The 25,507-nt window shown below is 46.6% G+C and overlaps 1 protein-coding gene across 11 annotated transcripts in view; it reads right to left on the bottom strand.

Annotated features, from left to right (window-relative positions):
- Positions 1-25,507, bottom strand: part of PWWP2B (PWWP domain containing 2B) — a 49,507-nt gene that overhangs the window by 18,229 nt on the left and 5,771 nt on the right. For 5 of the 11 annotated variants that reach the window (XM_026065574.1, XM_026065576.1, XM_026065570.1 and 2 more), the window contains 2 exons: positions 22,521-24,174; positions 8,514-9,097 (listed from right to left, as the gene is read on the bottom strand). In XM_026065574.1, the coding sequence (XP_025921359.1) occupies positions 22,539-24,174 (1,636 nt within the window). In that variant the 3' untranslated portion in view covers positions 8,514-9,097; positions 22,521-22,538. Of the gene's footprint in view, positions 1-8,513; positions 9,098-9,121; positions 9,935-11,523; positions 11,756-19,530; positions 19,686-22,520; positions 24,175-25,507 lie in introns of those variants that run through there. The other 6 variants (XR_003253459.1, XR_003253460.1, XM_026065571.1 and 3 more) reach the window with 4 other exon arrangements.

The raw sequence follows: 25,507 nt of genomic DNA on the forward strand, positions 1-25,507 counted from the left end.
GTCCACGTACGTTCTGCAGCAGGAGACGGTGCGACAGGCAGCATTGCAAACCAGGAGCTGTGTTTAGCGACTTTTACTAAAGGAGAAAACATACCAAACCCCTGCACGAGAAAACACTTTTCCAAGCGCAACGCTTTCCCAAGTTTCCCAAAGAGGCCTCAGTGGTTCATAATAAAGGAAATGCTAATGATATGACCCAGAAAAGCACATACGATAAAAATAAATTGAAATAGGCCTCCATCCCCGCTGTGCAAGCAACCGATCCCAACTGGCTGATCGTAACTAATCCCCGGTATCTCTAAGGGGAGGAGGAGAAAATCATTAATTACGCTGATAACGCCTGCGATGGGAAGAGCGGTTCAACCTTGAAATAAGGGCGAATTAAATTTAGGCGCGAGGCTGCCCACRGCGCGAGCAGCACAACCCTGCGAGAGATCCTTCCAGGAGGGCGGCGGGATGGAGACCAGGGGCAGCAAACCGGCAAGGGTGACCACAGCGGCGAGCGGGTTTAACCAAACCGAGCGAGCCCGAGCTTTCCTCCGAAGCTCGCCGCCGTTCGTGCGAAGAGGGAAATACCCCTTAGCGGGCTGCCAGCCGCTGCTGCGGTTTGCTTTACGCGTGCAAACCTGCGCGGCGCGGCCGATGCACACGGGAAGCCACCAAGAAACGCAGCAGCTAGTGTCACCAACCCGTCCCCTCCGCTGGGACTCAATGTGTAAGAGTAAAGCTGCACCGACACCGCTTGTAAACTCATCCGTAAGTCATTCTAGTCATTGTATTATTTATTGCACAATCTTTTTTTTTTAATTTAAAAGATTTTTTTTAAAACAGGTCAGAGGTAGAAAGATGTTTCTCCAGGACACTTTTGTGCAGACCCCTACTCCTATTTCTTGAAATTGGTGCAATTTTCACACCAAGAAGCGTTTCACACGTCAGGGACAAACGGCGGGGCTGAGCCAGACAGCATTTATTAGCAGCTGACAATGTCCGGCCCCAGAAAGCTACTTATATATTAAAGCAAACAAACTTCTTCATTAGTTTAAGCCGCAATGGAAACTGCTGCTTGCAAAGCTGCCGATACAGTTTTGGGTTTTGTGCTTAGTCCTGACATAGCTTGTCAAGACTGCGACTCTGCACGTGTGAGCCAGGCTAAGAAGAACCAGAAAAAAAACATTATACTGAAATAAATGCGACCTGCCAGCCTCAGCAGAGCGCACAAGACCGGTGACTGCACCCGCGCGGGAAGAATCGGCTCACAGGATGCACAGGACGGCGCCGTCTTTTCACAAAATCCCTCCGTTAACCTATGAAGCCACCGCGAGAGACCAAAGATCAGAAACTGGCCAAGGGACACGAAAGAACAAAAACAATAAATTGCCCCATTTTAACGCAGGAAAAAGGCTAACGAGGGAAGTGCAATACTTAATTAAATACCGAAATCCGAGGGTGCCCTCCCGCCTCTACTGCCGGCATCACCGACCGCGCGCAGCGGTGCAGGGGCGCATGGGGGATTTTTGGGAGCAAAGCTGCTCCTTCGCCAAGCTGCCGCCGCCGCCGGGCARGGGAAGGCGATAAAGCGCCGACCCGCACAGCCCGATTGCAAACCGTTCATTAGCTCGCGCCCGCACGCAAATTAAAACCACGCGGCTTCATCACAGGTTTCCGCATCAATAACGCCGAGCAAAATTACGGGGTGGAGGAAAGCCGCCAACAGAACCGGAGCGGAAAGAGCCGCCTGCCCCCAGACCAAGACTAAGATGCAAAACGAGGCTGAATTTCCAACACGGGGTAAACACGCCGCCGCTCCAGGCCCTGCAATACGGGCCCAAACCAGGTGATTTCTGTTCAGAAGCCAACCCAGGTCCAGCTCCAGGYGCAGGAGCGGAGGCGCCCGGCAGCGCCCGGGGGCCGTCCTGCCCCAGACCCGCGCGGCTTTCGTCACCAAGGACGTCCCTCCGATTTCCAGCCTAGCTCTATTCATGGGCAACATAATCGCTTTTATTTTTCCACAAACATTAACCCATGGGTTAGGCGATTCCTGGTATTTACCCTGCCCTTTTCCCTACCATGTATTTGTAGATAATAATTCAACCTCATCTCAGGTCATCTTTTTTTTCCCTCTTTTTTTGAGGGCTAAACACACCATGTCCTTCTGGCCCGCTCCGGTGAGATCGGCCTTCAACCCCTGTTATCACCCTAACATACCTGCTCCACCTTCTTCAGCATCGGTGACCACATCCTCCATCCCCGATTTCAGGCGAGGGTTTATCGGTGCCTTATCGTGGCTGCTCCCCTACCTTTCCTGGAGTTAATAATTCCATAAGATAAAAGCAAAAGTGTTTTAAGAAGCGTCAATATATTTCAATATGAGCTGGGTACTCGGGCCCAAGGCGGGGGATTCGGAGATGTGGCTTTTGGGAGAAGCAGGGAGAAGGAGCTGCTCTCAGCCTTCCCGGGCTCACACGTCTCCATCCAAAACGCAAAGCCCTCCCTTGCTCGGTTTGCTATTAAAGCTCAATGTTTACACATTTTTAGCATGATGCTACCTCAGTCAAGTGTTTTCCAAGAAGAAAAACAAACACTTCTCCCCCAAACCCTCCGATGGGGTCTTGCTACGTATTGAGTTTAGCCACAGTTAAGATTTTCTATTTCAACTATATTCTATTTCAAGCAACATTAGGTTCTGCTTCTCAAAGCCAAATGCTCCAGATTTTGGTACATAATGCAAACCAGCTTGCAATTTATGTGTTTTTCCTAAGAAATTAGTTTTAAAAGCAGCTTGCCCAACTTTGGGTTTTATCATATGCACTTCAAAAATAATTGAGTTTTAGGGGAAGGAAAATATTTTCCGCACAAGACAGGCATTTGATTGGATTACAGAAAGCTCCCTCCCTAAGGAGAGCTGCCGAAGGGGCAGATGCCCGCGTCCAGCCCCCGCGACGCAGGCCGGCGCTCGGGGATGCCGAATCCCGCCGATGCCCCGCGCGCCGCAGGGCCCCCCACCTAAATCAAGCCCTTAAATTAACGACGACAAGCCGCGGTGCTGAAATACCAGGCTAAACCTGACTCGAGCACAAGCTTTGATACCGATTTTCTGTTGTTTGAGCTTTTTCTCGGCATTCTCCAACACCAGGGGTAGCTCACGGTACAACACTGGGGTTTGTTCTGCATTTTCAGTCTCGCACACTCGGCCACTCCACGTGCACCGTCACCGTTCCGAAGTTTTCAGTACTTGCATAACATACAAAAAGGTAAAATTTGGTAATAACTTTGAGAGAATGAAGAAAAACATTTGGCTCACAAGAAACAAGTGAAGGAACCTCGCTGCTGTGCTTCCCAGACAGATCTGCAACAAAAGTGGCTATATTACGAATGCTACGTATGAAACACAAACATTTTGATAGCTCCAACGGGAAGAAAGCACCCTTTCAGGACACGTGCCCGGGTTTCATGCCGAAACCTAGGGACACCAGCATTAAAGCATCAGAAAAAAACAGGAGGAGTTGCAGAACGTGGTACCGTACAGCTTCTGCCTTCAAATCTCCATTTAACACATTCTGCATAATTTCGGTTGTGAAAACACTGTTTGTCCCCCGTCTCGAGCCCTTGGCCGCCGTCACCCACGGCTGCTCCCCGTCGAGCACCGCGAAGCGCAGGGACTCGCCCCGCTGTCGTCGCGCTAACGGCGCCCAGAGCGTTTCAAAGTCCGCTGCAACCGAGAGCTTTATGGCAAGTCCTTTTTTTTCCTCTCGGGAAATAAATGCAAGCGAATACCTTGATAAAGCATGCATAAAGCAGGCAGTCTGTGCGCTTATTCATTACTCACCTTACTCATAAGGAAAAGAGTGGCCGCACCAGCACAGCGAAGCTACTGCTGTGCTGAAATGACATAGTTGTTTTACAACTAATTCAGTTTTACCCCAGAACTCGAGTGATCCCGTTTGGCCGTAACTATGCAATTCTGCGCTAACTGCCTGGGTTTCCTGGAGGCAGCTGGGAACACAAAATCTAAAAGCAGGAGCCTGGAGCAATCCCGCGGCAGGTTTCCCACATCCTGGTTCGGGCTAAGGCAGCATGTTGGGGCAGCTTCCGAGAACTGCGGAGAAGATTCCAACAAAACGGAACGGCAAAGACAGCCCCAACACCGCAGTGCGTCGCCTTTTTCCTTTCCTGGGTTGTAAAACAGAGAAAAGACTTGCCAGAGCTCACACAGCCAGGTGGGACTGGAGCGTGGGAAAAGCGAGGAGAGACGGTCGGAAACGATGGTGTTCAAGAGCGCTGCTAGCGGTGTTCAAATCCCTCTGCCTGAACACAGTCTCACGGGTCCTTTGCAACTGACCACGGCAAAGTTGTCTGGGAAATAGATTTTCATCTCATTCATTTCAGATTTCTCTTTCCCTACTTAATATTGGGTCAAAAGAAGCACTGAAATTTCAAAGTCAAATTACGAAAAGTTTTTGCTTCGTGTCAATGGAAAGGTTTGAGAAATTCAGAAGTTCCTACTATAAAAAAAAAAAGAAACAACCGCCCATCGTGACGAGCACCTCCAATGCAAGTGGTCTCCAACTGCACCCATGGCGCCGCACGCCCACGCGAGCAGCCACAAAGTCCCCTCYGCCCCGGGCTGATTTTTCGCAATTTTTAAGGCAGTTCTGCTGCGYAACCCGTTTGGGGGAGACGCGGGAGCTTTGCGGGTGGCAACGAGAGGCAGCCGGGCGGCGAGGCGGGGGCTGCCCGGAGCCCAGCAGACGTGCCCGGCTGGCCGTCACCAGCGGGCGCTCGTATCGGTCAGTAAGCACACCGTACGCCCGGGAAAAACCTCACCCACTCCTTAGGAGCCTCGACGGAATCGAAAACGCRTATTTTTTCATCCTGTAGCAGGAAGGGCTTCACCCCAGCGCCACCAGCTCTCGCCGACAGCTCGTGTGCGAGTCACGCTACATCTCACGAAGCAAAAGCAACTATAAAATTGGGCCACCTACACACCTAGATCCTTTTAATAAATCTAGTACATTAGAATAGACGGAACGAAAAAAATTTGGTAACATCATATTTTTGAACTGAAATAACCAAACTCACTCTCCAATTCGATAAAATAAAGTTTCCCCTTCAGAAGTTGTGTGAATTCTACCAGGCGTAGCAAACACAGTGTTAAAGTGAGTCTTTCTGCAACAGCACTTTAAGTAAACTCAATACGTGAATAACTGTTCAACGCGTACTAGGTATCGGGCTAAGTTAGGAGGAATTTGGGTTATGTACCTATGTTTTAATTTCAGTCTGTAGATTCAGAAATTTAGCAAAATGTCTTATTACAAGGAACAGTAATAGGTTTAGCCTTGGTTTGAATAAAGTCAGAATATAAACACTGACACCCCCCCCCCCCACACACACACACACTGCCAAACCAACTCAGATTCTGCAGAGCTTTCACTTAGGCAATCAGCTGCCCAAGCTGAAGCATAAAGCACAGCTGCAGCGCGAGGGAGAAAACCTCCAAAACCACAGTGTGGAACAGAGGAGACGATAATAAACCCAGGGTATAACAAGAATTAGAACAGACTGAAAAAAACCCACCATTTTCTAAAGCAATTTGCAAGTTTTAAAAGTATGTGGAGGGAAACCTTAAATACCGAACAAAAAGTGAAATTTCACAGAACACAGGAACTGSTTACTGGTGTTCACAGGGTAGCACAGAACCAATTTATGGAGAACACTAAAAAGAGCTTCCWATTCCTGAAGAATTCCCATTTAGTTTTTAACCTAGTGAAGCTTTTATCTTGACAGAATAAAAGWTTAAAGCAAGCTAATCAAAATTTCACATTATTAAAAACATTTAGAAACTTCTACAGTAACTTTTTTTTCATTCAGATAAGAAATGAAACATCAGCCTGCTCTTGGTTTATGCTTCTACATTTGCTGGAAATTTCTTTTYGTTTATCTGCATAATGGCCTAGGCAAAAAAGCAATTTACTACAAGATTTTTTTCTTCAAGCCTTGCCAAAACTGAGTAATACTATTTCCCAATGAAGTTCAGTGAGCCAAGTTCTTCAGTTCCCGCGCGCAGACTCCGAGGTGTGCTTGTTGTCAGGATATCGTTTAAGGCTGGCGTTTAAACCCAGTCTGGACCCGAGCAACTGGTTAAGGAAGGACCCCGCTGCTCCAGGCGCTCGGCCGCCCCACGCTCTGCTTTCTCRCCTCGGGCGTTTTTACTGAAACTCTCTGCAGTAGTTTTGAGCAAGGTGGCAAAAATCCGGCAACTCGCCTGCCACGCTTAAATGAACTGAGCGGGGCTTAGCACTAGCTGTTTTCCCTTTCCCTCCCCCTTCGCTTGGAATACCGGGCAGGAAAAGGCCATCGTTTGCCGCCTAAAGGGCCCAGCAACTTCAGGACGGTCGCGCGTGCGGGCGCGAGGACGGGGCAGCCCTCCCCAGGGTTAGCCCAGAAGCCGTGCCTGCGGGTGACAGCGGACTGGCGGGACACGGCAACCCGCAAGGCAAGACTAGAAAGGTTTCATGCACGCAAGACCCTTCAGTCCTCCGCAAGCACTGCAGAACACGACTACCGCTATAATTCTGAGGGACTAACAACCTATCGAGGCCTCACCAGAAAACAGGCGAGTTTCCGCTAAATGCTTTAAAACATTTGGGAGAGCATGTTTGTGGGTCCCACTGCAGGGTCTAATTATCACGGAAACCCCCCCCCCGGAACCCCCCGGCTCTTCAACAAGCGGGGACACCCCGGGGACCGTCCCCGCCGCGGCGAGCCCCCGCGGCGCTCGGCCTTACCTTCTCCGGGCTGGTTCCTTCCATCTGCAGCAGTGTCGCAAGCCTAGAGCAAAACGGTGGCACGAAGTAGGAAGCATCACAATTCCCCCCCAACATCCCGCGGAGACCAACGGCCTGGTCTTGAGGCTGTTTTTACCCGTTTCTGGGACTTAAGTGGCATCTGCTAACCTGCTCATGAAAGCAGCAACTACTCACCCGTTTTCTTGACAACTCTTTCGACAACAGAGCAGCCTTTTTTAACGTCCAGGYGGAGGCAGCCCTCTACCTCTACTAGAGGTGGGAACAGACAAATACTTTACCTGAGAACGGGGGGCGGGTAGTTTTTCGGTGTTTTTTGTTTTTTTTAAATGAACAGAAGGCTATTGTAAGTCCATTCAGTTACCTGCTGTAATACTACAGCCAAAAGGCTTTGCAATACATTTTGGCTGGCATTTCCTATGACGAACTGTGTGAGCAAAAAGCAGAACTACCTCACACAGCCACCAGCTAACCCTAAGTCTAGTTCAGGAAGATACTAGAAAAAATCCCATATAAAGAAACTCCTGAAGACAGACAGACAGGGGCTGAGAGAGGTAAAAATGTTTTCTCCATGAGCAGGAGTAGCTCACTGCGCAAGAATATCTTCACCAGCCAAGCAGGCTGCTTTGGAGATGGGAAAATTAGATGCCCAGGTAAACAACTGCTTTATAAAGGCTTTATACAAGGTGCGGGAACACATTCCCCTCATTATATACAGCTGTCCTTTTCACACTTGTTTTTGGAAAACAGGAAATTCATTTATTTGCAGAGGCAGCCAAAATTGGTCTCGGGAGACAGATGTCCTATTTCAGCACTGAACCTTAGTTTGCATATTTTATACCAACTGTTTTAAGGGAAACATCTTTGACTGTATGCTTTTGTTGAGACTGAGCAGAAATTTTTTTTTCGTGTTGGACCTTTTTGGTGAATTTTGTTGTTAAACAGAACAGGGAAACTCTGACCTCTCTTGCTGACATTCAAAAGACCACGTTATGAACCAACACAAACCAGGAAAACATGAGCTTCTATGTTTGCCTATCCACTACTTCTAATCTGACAATACTTCATTGCTCTGTTTGCTAGAACAGATTTAAGAACAAACAGGAAGCAGAATCTGTGTAATGATCTTTAGCTTGAAGCTAATTTTTTAGCACATGCAGACAACTTTTTACCTAACGAACAACTCTGAGCTCTTCTCTCTAGCATCAGAAGCGATAGATTAGCATAAATAAATGTCACTAAATTGAGGAACTCCAAGGGAAAGCTAGACTAACGCAAATCCAAAAAAGTTAAGTGATACAGTTCCACGAGCTTGTTGATAATTCACTTTAGCTTGTAAACCATTTGTACTCTAAATTTGATGCAAAACTCGTAGGTTTTTCTTTTTAAAAAGATTGTTAGTCATTTCTGGCAACGGGTAAGGATGAGGGCCCTTGCTATCCAACCGCATGCATGCAAGAGGCCTTAAGATACGCTCATTGAGTAGAAGGTGTGAACAGAAAAGTTGGTTCAAAATGTTAGTTCATTCTTCAGTTGGTCCCACTAGGCTCATAACCCATCTCTACGCRTACAGCATGAACGAATCAAGGCTGTACTGCCCACCGTTGCAGGCGACTTAAGAAAGCACACATTTAGGACACATAACAACCTAAGTTACCAGTTGACTGCTCGTTCGTATACTCGAAAACGTTGATTCTCTCAGCTCTGCAGTAAACRACATTAAAAAAGCTTTAATATATGCAATGATAGCCACATTGTTGTGTGTTGCACATTTTCCAAGTTTTAATAGACACAAAGTGAGTCCATTGTACTTAAGACACTACAATGACTTCATTCTATTGCATGTCCTGCTCCAATTACATTTCTCAGAGTACAGTATTGAGTAAAAGTTTGGTAGCTTTAAAATTAACAAGTGTGTGAAATCTGTAAGTAAAATAAGCAGCAGCAATAATTTTTGGGATTTTATCAAGAATAGCTAACTTTTAAGTAATAAATACATTCCAAGTTGTGGTATTTGCTGTTCTCCTAGTTCATGGCCGTATGACTTCTCAAATCCTCATCCTAGGTTAAAGCATCCTTAAGACTTTCCTGCCAGCCTCACACCAGAAGAGCCTCCTAACTCCACGTCCGGGTGCCTGTCACCTGTCACAGATGATAAGCAGTGCAATCTGACAAGGAAACTCGTCCTCCTGTCATGTGCATGGCAACCTCCAGATTCTCCTGGGGAGCATGTCAGGATGTTTACAGACTTCGTGACACTCTAGGAGAACAGCTGTGCTCTTATCTTCTGTTACCTTGAAGAAAGTGAAAGAGGGAGAGGTTACTGCACGCGGCACAGAACCGACCAATATTAGCGGCGAGGCGCACACTCCTTGGCTTCATCTAAATATAGTCTGGAATTCTCCTGCTTTAAACTTGCATAGCAGACCAAAAACAGCAGCAGCTCCAGTTTTGGAAGAAACTTATCCAGTTAACAGATCTAAAGAGAGAGCTGGAGTTTTCTCCAGGACGGACGTGACAAAAGCTTCAGTGATAATAAGAAATTGCCAGCCTCTAGCTTGAAGACTTTTAAGCCTCTTTTCAGGGTGGGGAATTGTAGGTAATCTACAGAGAGCGGCCCAGGAAGAACATCTGTTTGGTCCTGCCGCTGCTTTTCAAATAGAATCTGCAAAACAGGATTTTTTTTTTTCCCCCTCCCCTTGAGATCAAGCCTTACAAAAGTTTTTCTAGTTAGCTGCAACTGCTCAAGGTATCGAGTACTGCCACAGTACCCAAATCGTGTTTTAAGTGAAGAGGTACAGCAGCCAAGCCACCTCCGCACCTTTGACTCCGATGGCAAGAGCCACCTTCCCCGCCGACCTCCCCGCTCGGCCCAGGCGCTCTCGCCTCCACCCCACACTCCTCCTCGTTCCTAGCTCCGCGGGGAAACCGACTGCCGCAGCARCGCTGCCCATCTCCGCGGGGCGCCCGGCGGCTCTCGCCCGCGGCCTGCCAGGGCCCCACAAGGACACGCTGAAGCTCCCCGAACAGCCGGTCCTTCTAAGATCACGGTAGCCAAACGCACCGGGCCGCTTCTGATGAATCTTTAGGCAATCAGACAAGGGTGCAAGATACGCTTCTGAATTCAGAAACTGAAACGCAAAACGACATACTCCAAATTAAAACTACCAAAACGTAATGAAGTTACCCATGCTGGACCTCTTACATTCTTGTCATTTGGCTAAATTTCTCGCTAAATCCTACACACAAAAACTAAGGGTAGATGACAGGCTTGAAAAGAAAGTCCTGCTGGAGAGAGGTGTGCCTGTCACAAGAAAAACTTAACAAAGACAGAAGTCCTTGTCCGTACCATTCGGGATTGTTTTCTTTTCTGCCCCTGCACGCAAGATGTATTTGCCTTGGCCCTGTAAGGCAAGTTGAAAGAGTGGAACCCCTAAAACAGTTTAAAGGGAACATCCATTTGTCTTCAAGACCAAGTGAAGAAGCCAGAAAAGAAGACAGACAAGACAACTCAACGGTACGGAAATGAATGAAAAAATGGCAGGGAGACCTACATTAACACTTTTCACGCTGCAAAAGCATCACTGCACTACACTTCAAACACAGTTCAGTTAGGACCGCTTCAGAAGTGTGATCGGTCCCAGCTCACGTCCATGCCCAATCATTTAAACTGGCTGAGTCTGAACCAMAGGCTCAAAGCTGTGTTCCTGACAGACAAGCAGGATTAACGCTACAAAGCAAAAGATCAAAGACCTTTAAAAAAAACCCTCATAGTTGAGGTTTGTGACCTATGAGTACCAAATGATTAAACCAAGAATGTCAGCACCAAAAGCAGAAAGATGACCACATTTCCAATGCTGCTGAAAATGTACCAACATCCCCTCTAAGGGCACAGAAACCAAAAGTGACTCCGATTTGCCCRGTCTCACTGTCCAGAACGATTTCCTGTCTTGCCCATACATTTCTTTTTAAGATTTCAAACAGCTGACTTAACACGCCATGAACATCTGCCCTAAAAGCTATATTCCACAGAAGAACCGCAATCAGATTTCATAAACTCTGGCAGTACTTAGCAGAATTATCCTGCTCCTAAGTAACTGGGATGTGTCATGGCAAGGCCCATTACCTGAAGTCAGAGTATAAACTGTATTTTCCAAGCATTAACCTTGCAGAATAATCTGTTCACTGGCCTGCTGATGAAGGGTGAGATTTCCAAGAGCACACAACTAACTCGCTTGCATACTTACTACTTTYCATCTAACAAAACCTTACTGTGGGGTATGGATTTGGCAGAGTATTCCTTAATGGTTCTTGCAGAAGGCTGCCCCTTTAGAGAGGGATTATAGTTTGAGAACATTTGGGCTAAATAGAAAAACTATGTTTTGTTGTTCCGGAGGTAATACTAAGTCCCCAGGGCAGTTTTATTCTTTGTGATTTTTACATTAGTAGTACTTGGGGAAAGAACTATCACAGCAGAAGCACAATGCCAAATAATCCTTCCAGTGAAGCATTCCACTTAGGGAAGTGAATACACTCCTTCCTTTCAGAGCAGGCTGATTTCTGGGTCCTAACAGAAACTGCCTTGAGGCAAAGATCAGAGATTCTCCTCTCAGAGAGCAAAAAGCTGGTATTACTGGCAAAACTGCAAACCTCTTAAAAAAGTTGGTGACTCCGTATCTCTAAATGGTGAAACCTCACCACTTCACTCAGATTTACTCACAATTCTGGTGCTGTTACTGACTGACGGGCATTTGTCCCGAGTCTGGAAACACAGAGCTCAAGAATTTCACATTCGGTGAGTGAGTAAAGGCTTCCTCTTAGAAGAGCTCAGGTGTCTATTTTAAGTAACCCACTAAGCAGACCCAGGAGTTTTCAACAAGCATTCAGTATGTGCAGCACAGGGACAGTTGTTCATATCCACTCACTYGGTCCCTGGGAAGCTTCAGAGGTTGCTGTTATATTAAAAAAAAAGAAAAAAGAAAAAAAAGCTTAAAGACAGAGCAGCAGCTTAAATGCTGTATTCTGGACATTACTGCAGCCCCGATACACGTATGAGTAATGAATACACGATGAATTGAGTGATTCAGGACAACGGCACGATCTAGCAGCCTCTACGCTAAACTGTACGTCAAAAGCAGAGCCAAGAAAGTTCTCCTGAAGGCAAGAGCTTATTCATAATACAAAAATGCCGTTTTGGATGAAATAAAACCATTCACAAATTCAGATTTAACAGCCGCAGCGGAGTGCAAAAAAAGGCCGAGCTATCTTTTGAGGTTACTGCATCCTGACCGGATTTGTGCGTGGGGATCCCGCTCACACGGCCACCCTGCAGACCCACCCGGAGGCTCAGCCCCYCACATTGCAAATCCGGCACACGCAGGACATGGCCAGCACCTCCTCCAGGGCACAGCGACTGCCCCGAGTCCCTCTGCCTTTACGAAAGCGCCTTGGTGCAAGGGCCCAGGTGTAACATCAGGTGAGGTCCTGAATTTGCCAGGGTTTGCAGAGAACGTAAAACACAACAACTGTGCTCACCGGTATTAACCGCTGCACCACCACCAGAAATACACATTGCCAGATTAACTGGAGGTGAAGACCAAGAGACAAGCAYGTGTGTCTGAGGGAAAGAAGGAAAAAGAAGTCCCCAGCACCACACAGTTACTGTGCTTCTCAGACAGACGCACAGCTTTCTTCCAACGGGGTTATTTCTAGCCTGTTCAGGATTCCAAGGTCATGCAGAAGGTAAAAACCACCTCCAAAGACCAGGCGTTCAGGAGATCAAGATACTATCCTGGTCCCAAAAYGGTGCAATTTTTGAGCTCTAAGACCCAGTGCAGGAACAGCAGCAGGAAGCTCTACTGTAAAGCTGTCTACTGCCACCTTCTAAAAATTACTACYTGGACAGGAGAAACAGATAACTTTTTCTCACCCAAACAAGTCAGGTGGTGGGAGATGTTGACCAAGTCCTCAACTTGAAGAGGTTTTGAAATAATACAGGTTGCAGATTTTCACGTAGCTACTGGGCCACCTTAGCAGAGTTAAAACCTAATATTTTGTTGTGCTGGTCTTTTCTGTTTAGCCTAGTCCTGCTTTGTGCACCAATGTGCCCCTGCATTGGAGAGCCCAGACATTTTCTGTCTAGAGAAAAGCGAAAAAACATACCGGACAGGCACCGTATTCTACTACGACTTGGTGCTCAGCACCACTTTGCTGCTTCAGACAGTTTACTTCCTATTTTATGTTTTATGCAAGTACCTGATACTGAACAGACTCTTAAAAGCCAAAAGGAAATAAGTATTGCAGTAGTTAGGATAAATATTTCTACTGTTTCCTAATCTTGCTTTTGAAGTGACATGATTTTGTGGCACCCGAAGGGACCTGATTTTCACAGAGTAGGTGGTTTGGCACTCAGCAGGAATCTAACCTCTTTAGACAGTTTCTCTAGAAGACTCCGGAGCGAGGGCACCCAGGAAGATCGGTTACCTTATGCCAACTGGAAGTTTAAGAAATGAAGGCAACAGCAAGCCTGCTCGTTTTCTCCACACGAGTAGCTTATTCTGGAGGAAAATTTTCTAATCGTAATGCTGGCAATTAACAGCAAACTGTAATTTAGCCCCACCAAATCGGTCTGCCTTCAGACACCTACCCTTCCGGAAAAGGCAGCAAGGTGGAAAGCTCCAAGAACAGAACGGTCGTGTCCTCCGGCAGCACAGAGAAGGAGGGGGCGCACAAGGACCAGGGAACCCACCCCCCCTAGAAACCAGGGGACTTCTGGCAGCCAGCCAGAAAGGGTTTCCTCTCGGACTGAAGAAAAAGCTCAAGTTATTGGCTTGAACCACAACAGAGCAAGTCACCATTCACAATGCAAATTAAATCAGTAATTTTGCTATAATTCATTTCTTCAGCTGCAGAGGACACACAGGAAGCATGCTTTGTAAAGAAAACAGGTTTGTCTGATCCTACAACAGCAAGAACTTAATGCAGATTAAACAGGACGTGGTACATTACTTAAAAGCATTAATTCCTTCAGAAATTAATGAACTTGGAAAAAAAGCCTTCATTAAAAAATACCCTGCTCCTCCCTTCTGGAAAGACATACATACCTGGTGACCAAACAGATGATTATACAACTAATGCAATGTGGTTGACGGAGTTCCTGTGGGAAAGGCTCAGACTCAAGATGCYGGAAAGAATTTACGGCCCTTCTGCTCAGGTGAGATGAGTCATGTTCGCTCACACACCACGCCTGACCGGAGAGCCGCCCGTGGACCTGCAGTCCGTGCTGCACCTCTACGGACCGGAGCACAGAGAGCTTCCTGCCGCCCGGCACGCGCTCCGGGGGACTGTACGTATGAGGAGGACAAACTCCCTAAAAAGTGAGGTATTGAGCCCCATCCTCTCCCATGGGTGAYGGACGCGAGAAGCCTACTTCAGATGTACAAAACCTCGGGACGTGCAAGACTCCATGAACCACCTAATGCAAAGTCCACGTATTCTTTAAGTGTAYGTCTACAGAGTGCAAAACACATGCATAAAGCTGGTTAAAAAAATAAAATAGGCACTAGCTCCTCTTAATCTAGGTTGTGGGATATAAGCCTTTGATTTGGCAGAATGTTGAAAGTTTGTTACTTGGCCCATACAGCCGCTCCCATTCGTGTTGATCCCAGTGTCGGTGATGGGTGCTTTTACAGACAAATCAAACCATGAGGAGGCTGGAAAACAACAGTTTGCAAGTTTTTCAATATTTAAGAGTACTCGCATCAATTTTCAGGTTCAAAGCCTAAGACTGTGCTTTTGTCAGTAGCTTACTTTCCATGCCTGAGCATTAACACGGAAAATACTGTGTCATCCCATGGCATCATCTAGCCTAACGTGCCAAGCAGCTTTACGTGGCATTAACAATGCCCTGTTATTGCATAAAAACCCTGTTCATTCCCCTCCTGAAGAGTAACAAGTACTTTTCTCTGCACAGAACTATCCCCAAGTTTCCAAAAATCCTCTATTCCTTCTTGGCACAAAGTAGTGGTTTTTTATACACAACTTGAGGGTGCTTGATACTTTGCAAACACAYGCATAACTGCTACAGAAGCAGAACGAGCTTCTGAGCCTTCCCGGAGGGCACGGAGAGAGACACCAGGCCTCCTTCTGGAAGAGATTCACCCCTTCCGTCCACCAGTGCTACTCACCGCAAAGCTACGCTGCAGCGGGCCCCGTCTCCAAGATCCCACCTTGCCAAACTTGCCGCGGTCAGCAGGAAAAAGACAGAAGTCTAAGCGAAGTTTTAAACACCTCCGCTTGAGTTTACAAACCGAACAAGTAAATGCATGTAATTCAGAAAAAGCTGCAGAAATTTCTTTCTTCTTTCAGGAAGTTACCCTCTGTGCAAGTGTTGTCAGCTGCAGCCAAAGCAGCAAGTTTCCAGACTCGTCGTTCAGACGTGACCCTTCATCACGCAGAGACGTGGCCCGTCTCTTCAGCCCTCCCCAAATCACCCGAGGGGTGATGCGGACGGGCCGCTCCGGGGGCCCCGGCTCCCCTTACACAGCGCACTGAAAGCGCCGTTGCCCGGAGCCTGTCGGCAGAGACCCTGCTCCTACAGCTGATGCCACCTACGCCGGCACCCAGCGYGCGCTAATGACGCCCCGGGGACGCCCCTCTTTGCAGGGCTGAGCACCCGGCGGCTGGCAAAACGAGCAGCCTCCCTCCCCAAGCTTCGGCGGGGGCTTCGGGACCTGCGGGCCAGAGGAAAGCAGCTTGCTCTTCTCCACGGAGAGCTGTTAAGCCCTTCAGTTTACACAAGTCTCCTGCAGCGGCTGAAGTTACAGCTCACGTAAGCAGAGCGTGTTCTCAGGCAACCGCACAGCTCGCACGCGGTTAGAAATAGCACAACGTACGGCCTACTGGCCTTTCCAAAAAGATCCTTTTTGGAGCAGCGGAGGGAAAGAGGGGCGACAGAGAGGGAGAACCGACGGGGACCTGGATGCCTCCAAACGCAGCGGCAGCGGTCACAAGCCGAACGCATGCGCTCTTTTGGAAACGGGGAGATCAGCGGCACCCAACCAGACGCGCAGCTCCCGACACCCAGCGCTGGGCGCACAAGTATGCGCCGTGTCTATTTTAGACCTGCTCTCCTGCTTCGTACTAGGTATGCGCAGACGCTGGCTCCAGGCTGCTCGGAGGAGGACTTTGCGAAACAGTGATTAACTCTGATGCTTGGTGTTAGTCGACTGAACCAGCTAGAGACCAGGCCAAGGGGAAAAAACAAGCAAGCAAAGAAAACCCTCTCTGAAGCATTCATCTTCTGGCTTGAAATATTTCATGTGATCAGGCAGGCGTTTTTAAAGTGTTAGCTATCACATCAGTCACCACCACAGCTTTATATCAGCACAAAGTCATATAACCTTTCTGTGCCTCCGGTAGGGCAGAAGAGAAGAGGTAAAGAAAAAAGTAGTGATTTATGTTGCTTCATAAACCGTTGGCAAGCAATACTAGCTACAGGCACACACAAAGCCCTGAACATCTTTGAAGGTGAAGTCATAACCCAATGTTCCAAATTTTACATTAGAACTTACTAAATATAGCAAGTATGCAATAAGCTTTGATTTTGCTGTACATAGTAGCACTGTGCTTTTTGTGATGAATTGCTAAATATACAGATACTGAGGCTATATTAAGCTAATAGCAGTAAAATTAAAACCTTCAAAAAGTAAGTATTTTAAAGTTTAATGGTATCACAGCCACAGCTTGAGGGTGGGGGAGAGGGACTGAAGGGAGGGGAATAAAAGGCTCTCTAGAGTGAGAAAGCAAATGAATATACATATTGTAAGTTGTTTCATGCAGAGATGTACATGAAATTTTACAGGAATTTTTATAAAAAAAGATTTTTTATAAAAAGCTTTATTGTGTGAGCGAGCCGGGAGCAGGGAAGGGAGAAGAGCAATCTGTCACGAGAAACCACTCAGGAGGATCACAAAGCAAAATCAGAGACCCAGCTTCGAAGTACTGCAGAATTCACTCAGTCTGCTGAGGCCCCCGTACCGCTACGGACCAACGCTCGCACGTAAGAGTCGGAGCAAAATATGCTTCCTAAAAGCCCCAAACCCAGGCGCGTGCTGCTCTCCCTGGAGCAGGCGGAGGGAAGCCACAGGACACGTCTCTTCCCCCATTCCCCTTTGCGTTACGTTCCAGCCCACGAGGCAGACCAGACCAGCGGCCCCACGAGCCATTTCTCCCCAAAACCACGTGTGTGACCCAGAACTCCAGAAGAGCAGAATCCGGCCCACGCAGCTGGTCGCTCCAGACTAGAAGCACGCTCAGTACGCTGCATCATATACCTGTCGGACCGCATCTCTCGGGCAGCTAAATTTAACACCCAGGATATGTCAGCAAACCTGTTTGCTATAAAACTAGCAAGCGGTAGGCTGGGGTTTTCGGCACTTGGAAAGGTACTGGAGGAAAAGTCACTTAACTCAGCAAACTTCACATTTACATAGTTTGAAGTTTAAATTTGAAGTTAATCGTGAAAGCGAACAGAAAGCAACATGCAACAGCACACAGAGATTCTTATACTCAAGAAAAAGTCAACTATGGAGCTCACAGAGCAGGCTGGAGCACTGAAGCACCAGCAGGCCATACGGACTGGCCCTGGTCCCATGCACGGGCCCACCACCTCTGCTGAGAAACAAGCTTATTCTGCATGCACGCAGCATGGCAATAGCTCAAGTTCTCAGAAAACTTTTCTGACAAGCTGAAACAACTTACCAGTCTGCAGGCATCATTACACAATGCATGTCCCTACATCCCCCCCAAAAAGCTGGCTTCTGTGCCCATTCCTCCTCTGTGCTACCACTGGGTAGACGTAAATGGGCAAACATTTAAAGGCTATCCTGGAAACGAGAATGTCACAACCAAAATGGGTTAAAGATAACGAGTTAGGAGCCCAAGCACAGCACTAATCCAGTCCACAGCATGGCCTCATGAACAGGGACATATGGACACCTAGGGGAAAGGGGCAGGATACCACAAGAAGAAGGGAAAAAGGCAAAAACATCTTTAGCAAGATGTGGAAGGAAAAGCATCACTGCACCCCATGGCACTCATCCATAAAGTGCATGTGGGGCAATTTCAGCCTGCTGCTTCTGAAAGGGGAAGGTCTCAAACCCCTCTCTTTACTCGCATCTTTCCTGTAGGCCACATGTTCTTGGGGCTCACCTCCTTTCAGAGCCTGTCCTGCAAACCAGTTGTCTCACTAAACCAACACAGAGCTAATCCAGAAAAGAGACCATGCGCACAAGCAAAATTCCAGGTAGTTTCCGTCAGGTCAGTGAGTTAAATCCGTTAACAGATGTCTGATGAACACAGATCCGGCACAACGGAGGGAGCAAAAGAGAGATCATGCAGCTGGGAGGAGAGACAGGAAGGGGAACGAGACCTTCCCCCCTCCCGAAAGGAGCCACGACGACTGCTCCGCTGCATGTGCAACCAGCTCTTCAGCATCGGCAGCTTGGTACCACTCTAGGCAGACAACAGCACTCATTCGACACCGACACTGAACCCCGGTGAAACTGTGACAACTCTGAATTTTAGATGCAGCTTCTCCCAAGTAACAGTTCACAGTTGTAATTAGCTCAAGAGCTCAACTCTCATAAATAACCAGTTTAGTAGTTAAAAAAAAAAAAGTTCTCTGTTCTATTTCTGCAATTTTCAGCTGTTTATTAAAGCTCAGGTATAGTAAATCATCTCTCAGACTGGCCAGGCATTCAGCTTAAAAACCCGACAGTTTGATCTTCAGCAGCTAGCCCCGCTTTGTTTTTGCTGCACTTTTATTAAAGAACAAAAAGAGCGGAGGTTGTCCATTGTTGAGGACTGCTCTGCAACACAAGGCAGGCTGGCTCACTTCCTTCCTTCTCTGAGTCAGCTTCTCCCACGAAAGTAACCCAGCACCCATCTGCTCCCAAAGCTGGAAATGCTGCTGGGCTGGGCACTTCAGGGTGGCTGGAGAAGCCGAGTTAAATCACAGATCTGAAAAACCCTCCCCGAGAGCTTCAAATGCTCATGCTTGTTTTAATTCTTATTTTTTAAGAGGAATAAAGGGTATATCATCTTCCCCTGAAGGCTGCAGAGTTTTGGGAGGACAGCATGCTTCCCCTTTCCTCTTCTGGGAGAGGAAGCTGCAATTAAAGCTGCCTGCAGGACAGAGGATAACAGCGAGGATGAAGCAAGCATCTGCATGTTTGGTCTTGGCTAAACCTCAGCAGAAAAACGTGCTGCTAGAATCTGTCCTGAGACACACATGGGAGCTTGCTGGAACTGTGCGACTTGCTTCTGCTGAGAGCATTTCTTGGATGCACCAACCCTTATTCTCTTCCCCTCCCCACCCACCTTTCCAGCCAAGCTGGCATCTTTCAGCATCACAAACTGGTGGCAGGAGGTGAGGGAGGGAAGCGAACAACTTAAATTATCTCAAGGAACAGTAAACACAATCTTTTAATCCCGGCTAGTTCTACCTAAGCAATTTGAAAGCTGGAGAACAAAGAAGTGCTGCAAAGCACGAGCCTTGCCAAGAGCAGCTCAGCTACAGCCTCGCTTGGATTTCTAAGTGCATTTAAAGGCTTTCCTTAAGATAAAGGGAAACATCCTTGCAGACGGAGCTAGAGGCAACCATTTCCTCGCGCTCTGCCACCACGGGCAGCCTTGAGAAGGGATTAGGCCACGTCCTGGCTCTCACCGCTCTTCGGACACGACTTCTGGCAGCGCGCGGGCCTCRGCAGAAGGCAGGCACAAACAGCAGGTTAGGTCCAGGGAGCCGAGTAACACGATCTACCGTGCTGACGTTCCCAGAGTTTTCAGTCYGGTCAGCTACTTTTTGTTAACTAAGAAGGTCTTAATCACAGAAACAAAACGGGCAGAGATGAGCTAATATCTAGTGCTTCAGAACTAGACAGATATCCCACGATAAAAAGAAATTACGTAAGTATTTAGCTACCGTGCAAGAGACCTGAGACGCCTCTGAAGCACAACAGTATCMGAGCTGCGGTACACATGCACAGAGGCGCTCTGTACATGAGATATAAAAATAGAAGCTACAGAGCAGCATGAGAACATGCTTAGTGGGTGTTTTTCTCTTGACTAYACTCTAAACCAAGAGTGTCTTATGAATTTGATTTTCATGGGTTGCTGACCTGCCTGTTCTTTTTCCAGAAAACTTATTTTAGTAGCCAGTRAATGACAGGGGGTCTCTTCCTTGCAAAAAAGTATGGATTTGTATTATTTTGTCCCTAAAATGATAACAGCTTTTCTAACCAAAAACAAGCATTCTTTCTTTAAATCCAGTTACTTCTAGCTTTACACATATTCACAAATTACCTGATTTTTCCCCCCCCCCCCCCAGTAATTACCCTACCTCCTTTGGAGAACAGTATCATATGCCAGAAGACAGAAAGATTCACAATAGAAAGCGTCAATTGTTACTCAGTTTTGACATGCCTAGGATTAATGTAAGCAGCATTAACAAAGTGCTATACGCATCTCCTGGACTCTTGCTTATTCTGCTTGTTAACAGTAACAGGCCTTTGGGCAGCTGCTGTTGAAGTCACGGATTTCACAGCAGCGAAGTGCAATGTTAACAGTGAGAAGCCTGCTCTTCGAAACTACCATAACTGATATAAAGTCGTACTGCCTGTAAAAGGCCTCAAAGCCTTCAGATATTTAATTGTAACTCCAGTGTCACCGTGGTTCTAGGACTAAGGAATTGCAAACATAACTGAAGTTATGCCCTTCAGGAAAGAACAGTCAATGAGCAACCGATAGAAGTGTTTCAGCTCTACCTTAGGAAAATTCAAGGAAAACAACAAAATTAAATTCCCCTGAATGGAGGGAATTAGATATAGGGCAGGTCTCAGCAACAGCGAGTTGTTTTATAGGTGGCATGCACCAAAATACTAGGCATGCTGGTCCCACAGGGAAACTGAGTAAATGTGACACATGCAGAATGTGGAAAGCTGTCTTGTTCTGCTTTCCTAGTTTTCTTTTGAGTAACTGCAGCTGTTTATCCAATTACTCTGTAATCTTTGAGAGGCAGCCAGGTGGACCGGGTTGGCAGCTCACCTCAGATATTTAAAGCAGAGAATCATCCTTGGGAAGGCAGCTGAAGGAGGCCAGTAAAATGGTGACACGCAGTTAAATATATCTATACACCCATATATACACAGAGAGATTTGCTTGACAAGTAYGGAAAGGAGGAAAGGTCTGGCCTTAATCCAGGCCCTCCAGTAACTTTCTTACCATTCTCAACATTTTCTTCTTTCCCCYGGTTTACAGACCTCTTTACACCCCTTCTGCTCTGTGTCTACAAATCAGATACCACCCGTGTCAGCCCCCAAATCCTCTTGATGTAATAAAGCCTTTAACAAGAGTTAARCAGAATGGACAGGTCTACAGCAGGAATAGCACTGGCTTGTGTACAGATAGCCTTTCCAGCATTAAGAAAGTGGAAAAAATTAGGGGACAACATGTCGCTACAGGACACAGCGTATAAAGCTAGACTTTCATTAGCAAAACTTTTCATAATGGTTATATGGCTTTCATAGTCAAACCATCCCCTTGTTTAACAGTAAACAAGACTTCATCTGTGATACTATGACAGCCACTACTGGAAGGTTGCCAAATAAGCCTAGATCTTATTCAAGTTGATRGGAGCTTTCCCCATGGACTTCACTGAGAGTAGTATAGTAGGAAGCATCAACTGAAACTGCAGATGGCAATGCTATTTCCARTCACACTACATCCTATATATTTAGGCACAAAATATTCAATCTGGACAAATTTCTGACTGTTTGAAGTGACAAGGAGTGCAAGTTCCCCAACTCTCTAACCCCTCCACRCTTGCAAACAGTAAAAGCAGAATATTTGTAGAGGCATTACCAAGAATCTGCTCCCATGGTGGTGATGTTCCCACCCCCTGTTGCCTGTGAACCCTAAAAGAAATGCTTTTGATGATCTAGGCTATACTTTGGCAAAGCACCACCCTTTCAGATGCAGGTTTAACCCCAAGCACAGTGARGAAGTTCAAATATCATTCGGCAGTCAAAGACAGTTTTTGGTACATTCATTTTGAAGAGTCTTAAAGAAAAYGTCTTCACAAGAAATCAACCAATTGCAGGGGAGACAAGGGCCTCYGAGGGCATTTCTAATTGTTAATTGCTTGGTATCGGTACCTAATTGTGACAAATACAATCTCGACTCCAAGAAGAGTTTTAGTTCTTTGAATATAGTTCAAAGAAATCGAAGGTGTAGGAGCTTTTAGCTCTCCAACCACAAGGGATTAGTTTTAGCCTAAATGAAGCACCATCAATACTCACCACATCCTAGCTATAAATGGCTCTAATACACGACTACAATTTTTCTAGCTCTTCAAGCAGGAACCTGTGGGAAACMCCTTCCAGTGGATTTGCCCAGTAGCACTTGCGTCCTCTGTATTAATTACTTTGTAGTCCCCTACGAGATCTGGGGCTCCAGTTCCCATGGGTCTTTCCAAAGTTTCAAACTACAGGCAATTATCACCTATGAAATCACCACCACCAACTAACACCCACACATTTAAGTTTAACAAGTGTCAACCCCAGTCTTTAAGGAAAAAGAAATGCAAGCAAACAATGAATGCAGRTTAAAACACAAAAAAGTTTTTCCGTGGGAAGCATTAGGCCAGCAAGCACTCACCTGAYACTGGAGGCAAAGTTATGTTTCAAACTGTGTTAAGAGATCTCTTATTTCTGGAGTCAGATGCTCTACTGCCTTTGCAGCTTCTGTGATAGCTTTCCGATAAATCCCTTTCTTCTTGCGATTAAATCTCAGTTTGAAAAATTCAGAGAAAGGAGAGAGTTTTGAAACAGATAACAATGAAGTCGTTGGAGAACCAAACCATGAYACTTTAGCTTCTCGCCATGAAGGTTCCCCATTTTCCTTCTGGCTAAGGTTTATGTCAAGAACACGTGCCGGCCACCATGGAAAACCATGAATTTTACCCCAAACAATATCCCCCACCGAAACAGTTCTTCCATCTTCAGTGACACATTTAGACACACTTTGCGTATGTAGTCTAACTGTTAATGGTGGCACAATTTTACGCTCATCTTTTGAAGATGAAGAGACAGATGCATCATCACCAGGTATAAAGTCACACATTTCTGGTGATGTTACTTCTGAACTAGAAGACTTGGATTCGTCTAGACTGTCATTACTACACACGGATAAACTAGAAGAATCTGCTTTTCTTTTACGATAATTCATAAGGAAAGCCAAGTTATCATGTCCATCTTTACCCTGGGGAAATCTTTTAAAGTCATCATCTTCACCTGAACTCCCTGAAGATATCTCAGCTAAACTTCTGTCTGTAGATTCATCATTGTAAAATGCAGCAGGATTGGACTCCCTGCTGTTCTGAAGGACATTTATCTCATCAATAAGTTCTGCTTTATAAATTGAAACACTCTGACCATCATTTATTCGATGGGGCTTCAGTCGGATCTTTGGAGGTGGAACATCTGCACTGGAATGCACAGGCCGCGTGAGCTTCAGTTTTGGAATGGAAGCAAGCTGGCTGCCTGCTGACTTGTCCATTAAACATTTGGTTTCTCGACATCGCTCAGAGTCTCTAGTCTCCTCTTGGTCCTCCTCTCCATTCTGCAATATTCGCTGTGAACAAAACGGTTTGACTGAGCCATGAACCCGAGAAGGAATTTTTACAACTTCACCTTTCCCTTGGGGAGTACTGTAGGATATTTTTATAACTGGTGTTCGATGTACTAGTTCCCCAGAAAACTTGTCTTCCTCTCTCTTTTCTCTTTTGTTTCTTTTCTCGGTGTAGTCAGAGTCACTATGCTTTTTCTGCTCTTTGTCCTGAATGCTCAGCTTCCTCCTTGTTTTAGCATTTTGCCTAGCTGTGTTTGCATCCTCGGGGTTCAGAGTGTTTTTACACTTTTCACAGAGCACCTGCCTTGGCCTTAGTCTGATAGTGCTCATGATGAGCCTTCCCGGGTCCCTATTCCGTGACAAACGTCTCCTTGTCCTCTTTATAGTCCGTGGTGGTGGCTGAGGGACCCACTGGTTATACGTGTGCCGAAGCCATAGYGGACGAGGAAAAGGAGCTCCCTCAAAATAAGGGGGGTAGGGAGGAAGGTTGCCCGGCGGTGGGGGAGGCAGAAGAGGCGGTACTTGCTCATCGCTGTTTCCTTTGGGAGGCTTTTCAACAGCAGGCTGCGACTTGGTTTCACCCTGCACAGGATCTTGGCCGTCAGGAACCCAGTTAGTGCAAGCGTTAGCAGGAGGCTCCTCTTGCTTTGGAAGGGAAGACGGAAGACAAAACAATCCGGACCTAAAATAGCGTGAAAAAGACAGGGAGGGAAAGAGACAGAGTCAGTGTTTGAAAGATGCTTCTCAGGGAAAACTGTGCATAACAAACATGCTATTTTCTTAAAAAACAGACTTCCACATACTAATAAGGCAACATTTTCCCTTTACTTTTGAAAAAAAAGGCAGTCGATTCTGGCACTGGAAAAAAAAAAACAAACAAAACCCAACAGCATTCAAAATTTAGGAGAAGTGACCTACTCTTCTGCCAGAAAGGGCACAGAGAACAACAGATCAGAATCTCTATTTCCATGAACTCTTTGCACAGACTAAGAAGTTTTGCACTAAGAAGTTATACTCCAGCAAAGCAGTTTACTCTATCAGCAGGCTGGTAAAGCCAGGAGAGGGAGACTTTTGGGACCTATTAAAGTTCCTTTCTTTACACCGTACTTGCCTGGCTAATTTTTCAGCTTCTCAGTCAACACGTGAACTTGACTTGGATGTATAACTTGCAGTTTCAAACCAGAGGTTTACCAGTACACAGTCTTGCTCCTCTCCCATTGGCCTTTGCATATATGATCTTTATTTGTTCAAATAAGGGATATGCCATTATTCCAGAATACCAAGATTACAAATGATGATGTATTAGTGTCCATTGCCAAGTTTCATCACAGGCTATCAAAGTCTTGCACAGGTATCAGCAAAAGCAAATCCTCTGAAACACTGAAACTCGTAATCATGAGTCATGTCTTTGGGTTTCTGCACCAGAAATTATGCTGCTGGCCTGACATCAGGGATATTATGCTAACATAGTACTTCAACAAATATTTACCCTGAAACACCGTCTCAGAATGGACAATGCTCACTGTCTTGGCTTTCCAGAAGTACTGCTCATCCAGGGAAAGTGCCATCAAAAAAGTGTTTCACCATTACAGACCAAACACTAGTTAGTTTCAGTTTAGGATGCTAGTCCCCTCCCTCGTTAGCAGTCTTTTCTCCTTCCAGCTACGAGAAAGTACCTTTCCCCAAGCAAAGGAGGAGGTAGCGTTACAGAGAAGGGCTTTAGCAACCATTACCCGGCACAGCACAGAGGGAAGCTGAAGGAATTCTCTCGATCACACTTCTCTTAAGAAAGAGGCATAACAAAACAGCTCAGGTGACAGAGCCTGCTGCAAGGAGACGCCTTCCTTCTGGCTCCACCCGACTGCGCCGGCTCGCTCTTCTCCYGAGAGGAGCCTACTGACCCCATCCAGGCATCGGGCCTCACGACTGCGCTTCTTCCCCAGCTCCATCCTCAAGCTGGACCACTTTACTGCAGGAATATCCTATGCTACTGCTGCTCTCTTGCTGCAAACCTC

The sequence above is a fragment of the Apteryx rowi genome, unplaced genomic scaffold (assembly GCF_003343035.1).
Source record: "Apteryx rowi isolate R43461 unplaced genomic scaffold, aptRow1 scaffold_23, whole genome shotgun sequence".
NCBI classification, from domain to species: domain Eukaryota; kingdom Metazoa; phylum Chordata; class Aves; order Apterygiformes; family Apterygidae; genus Apteryx; species Apteryx rowi.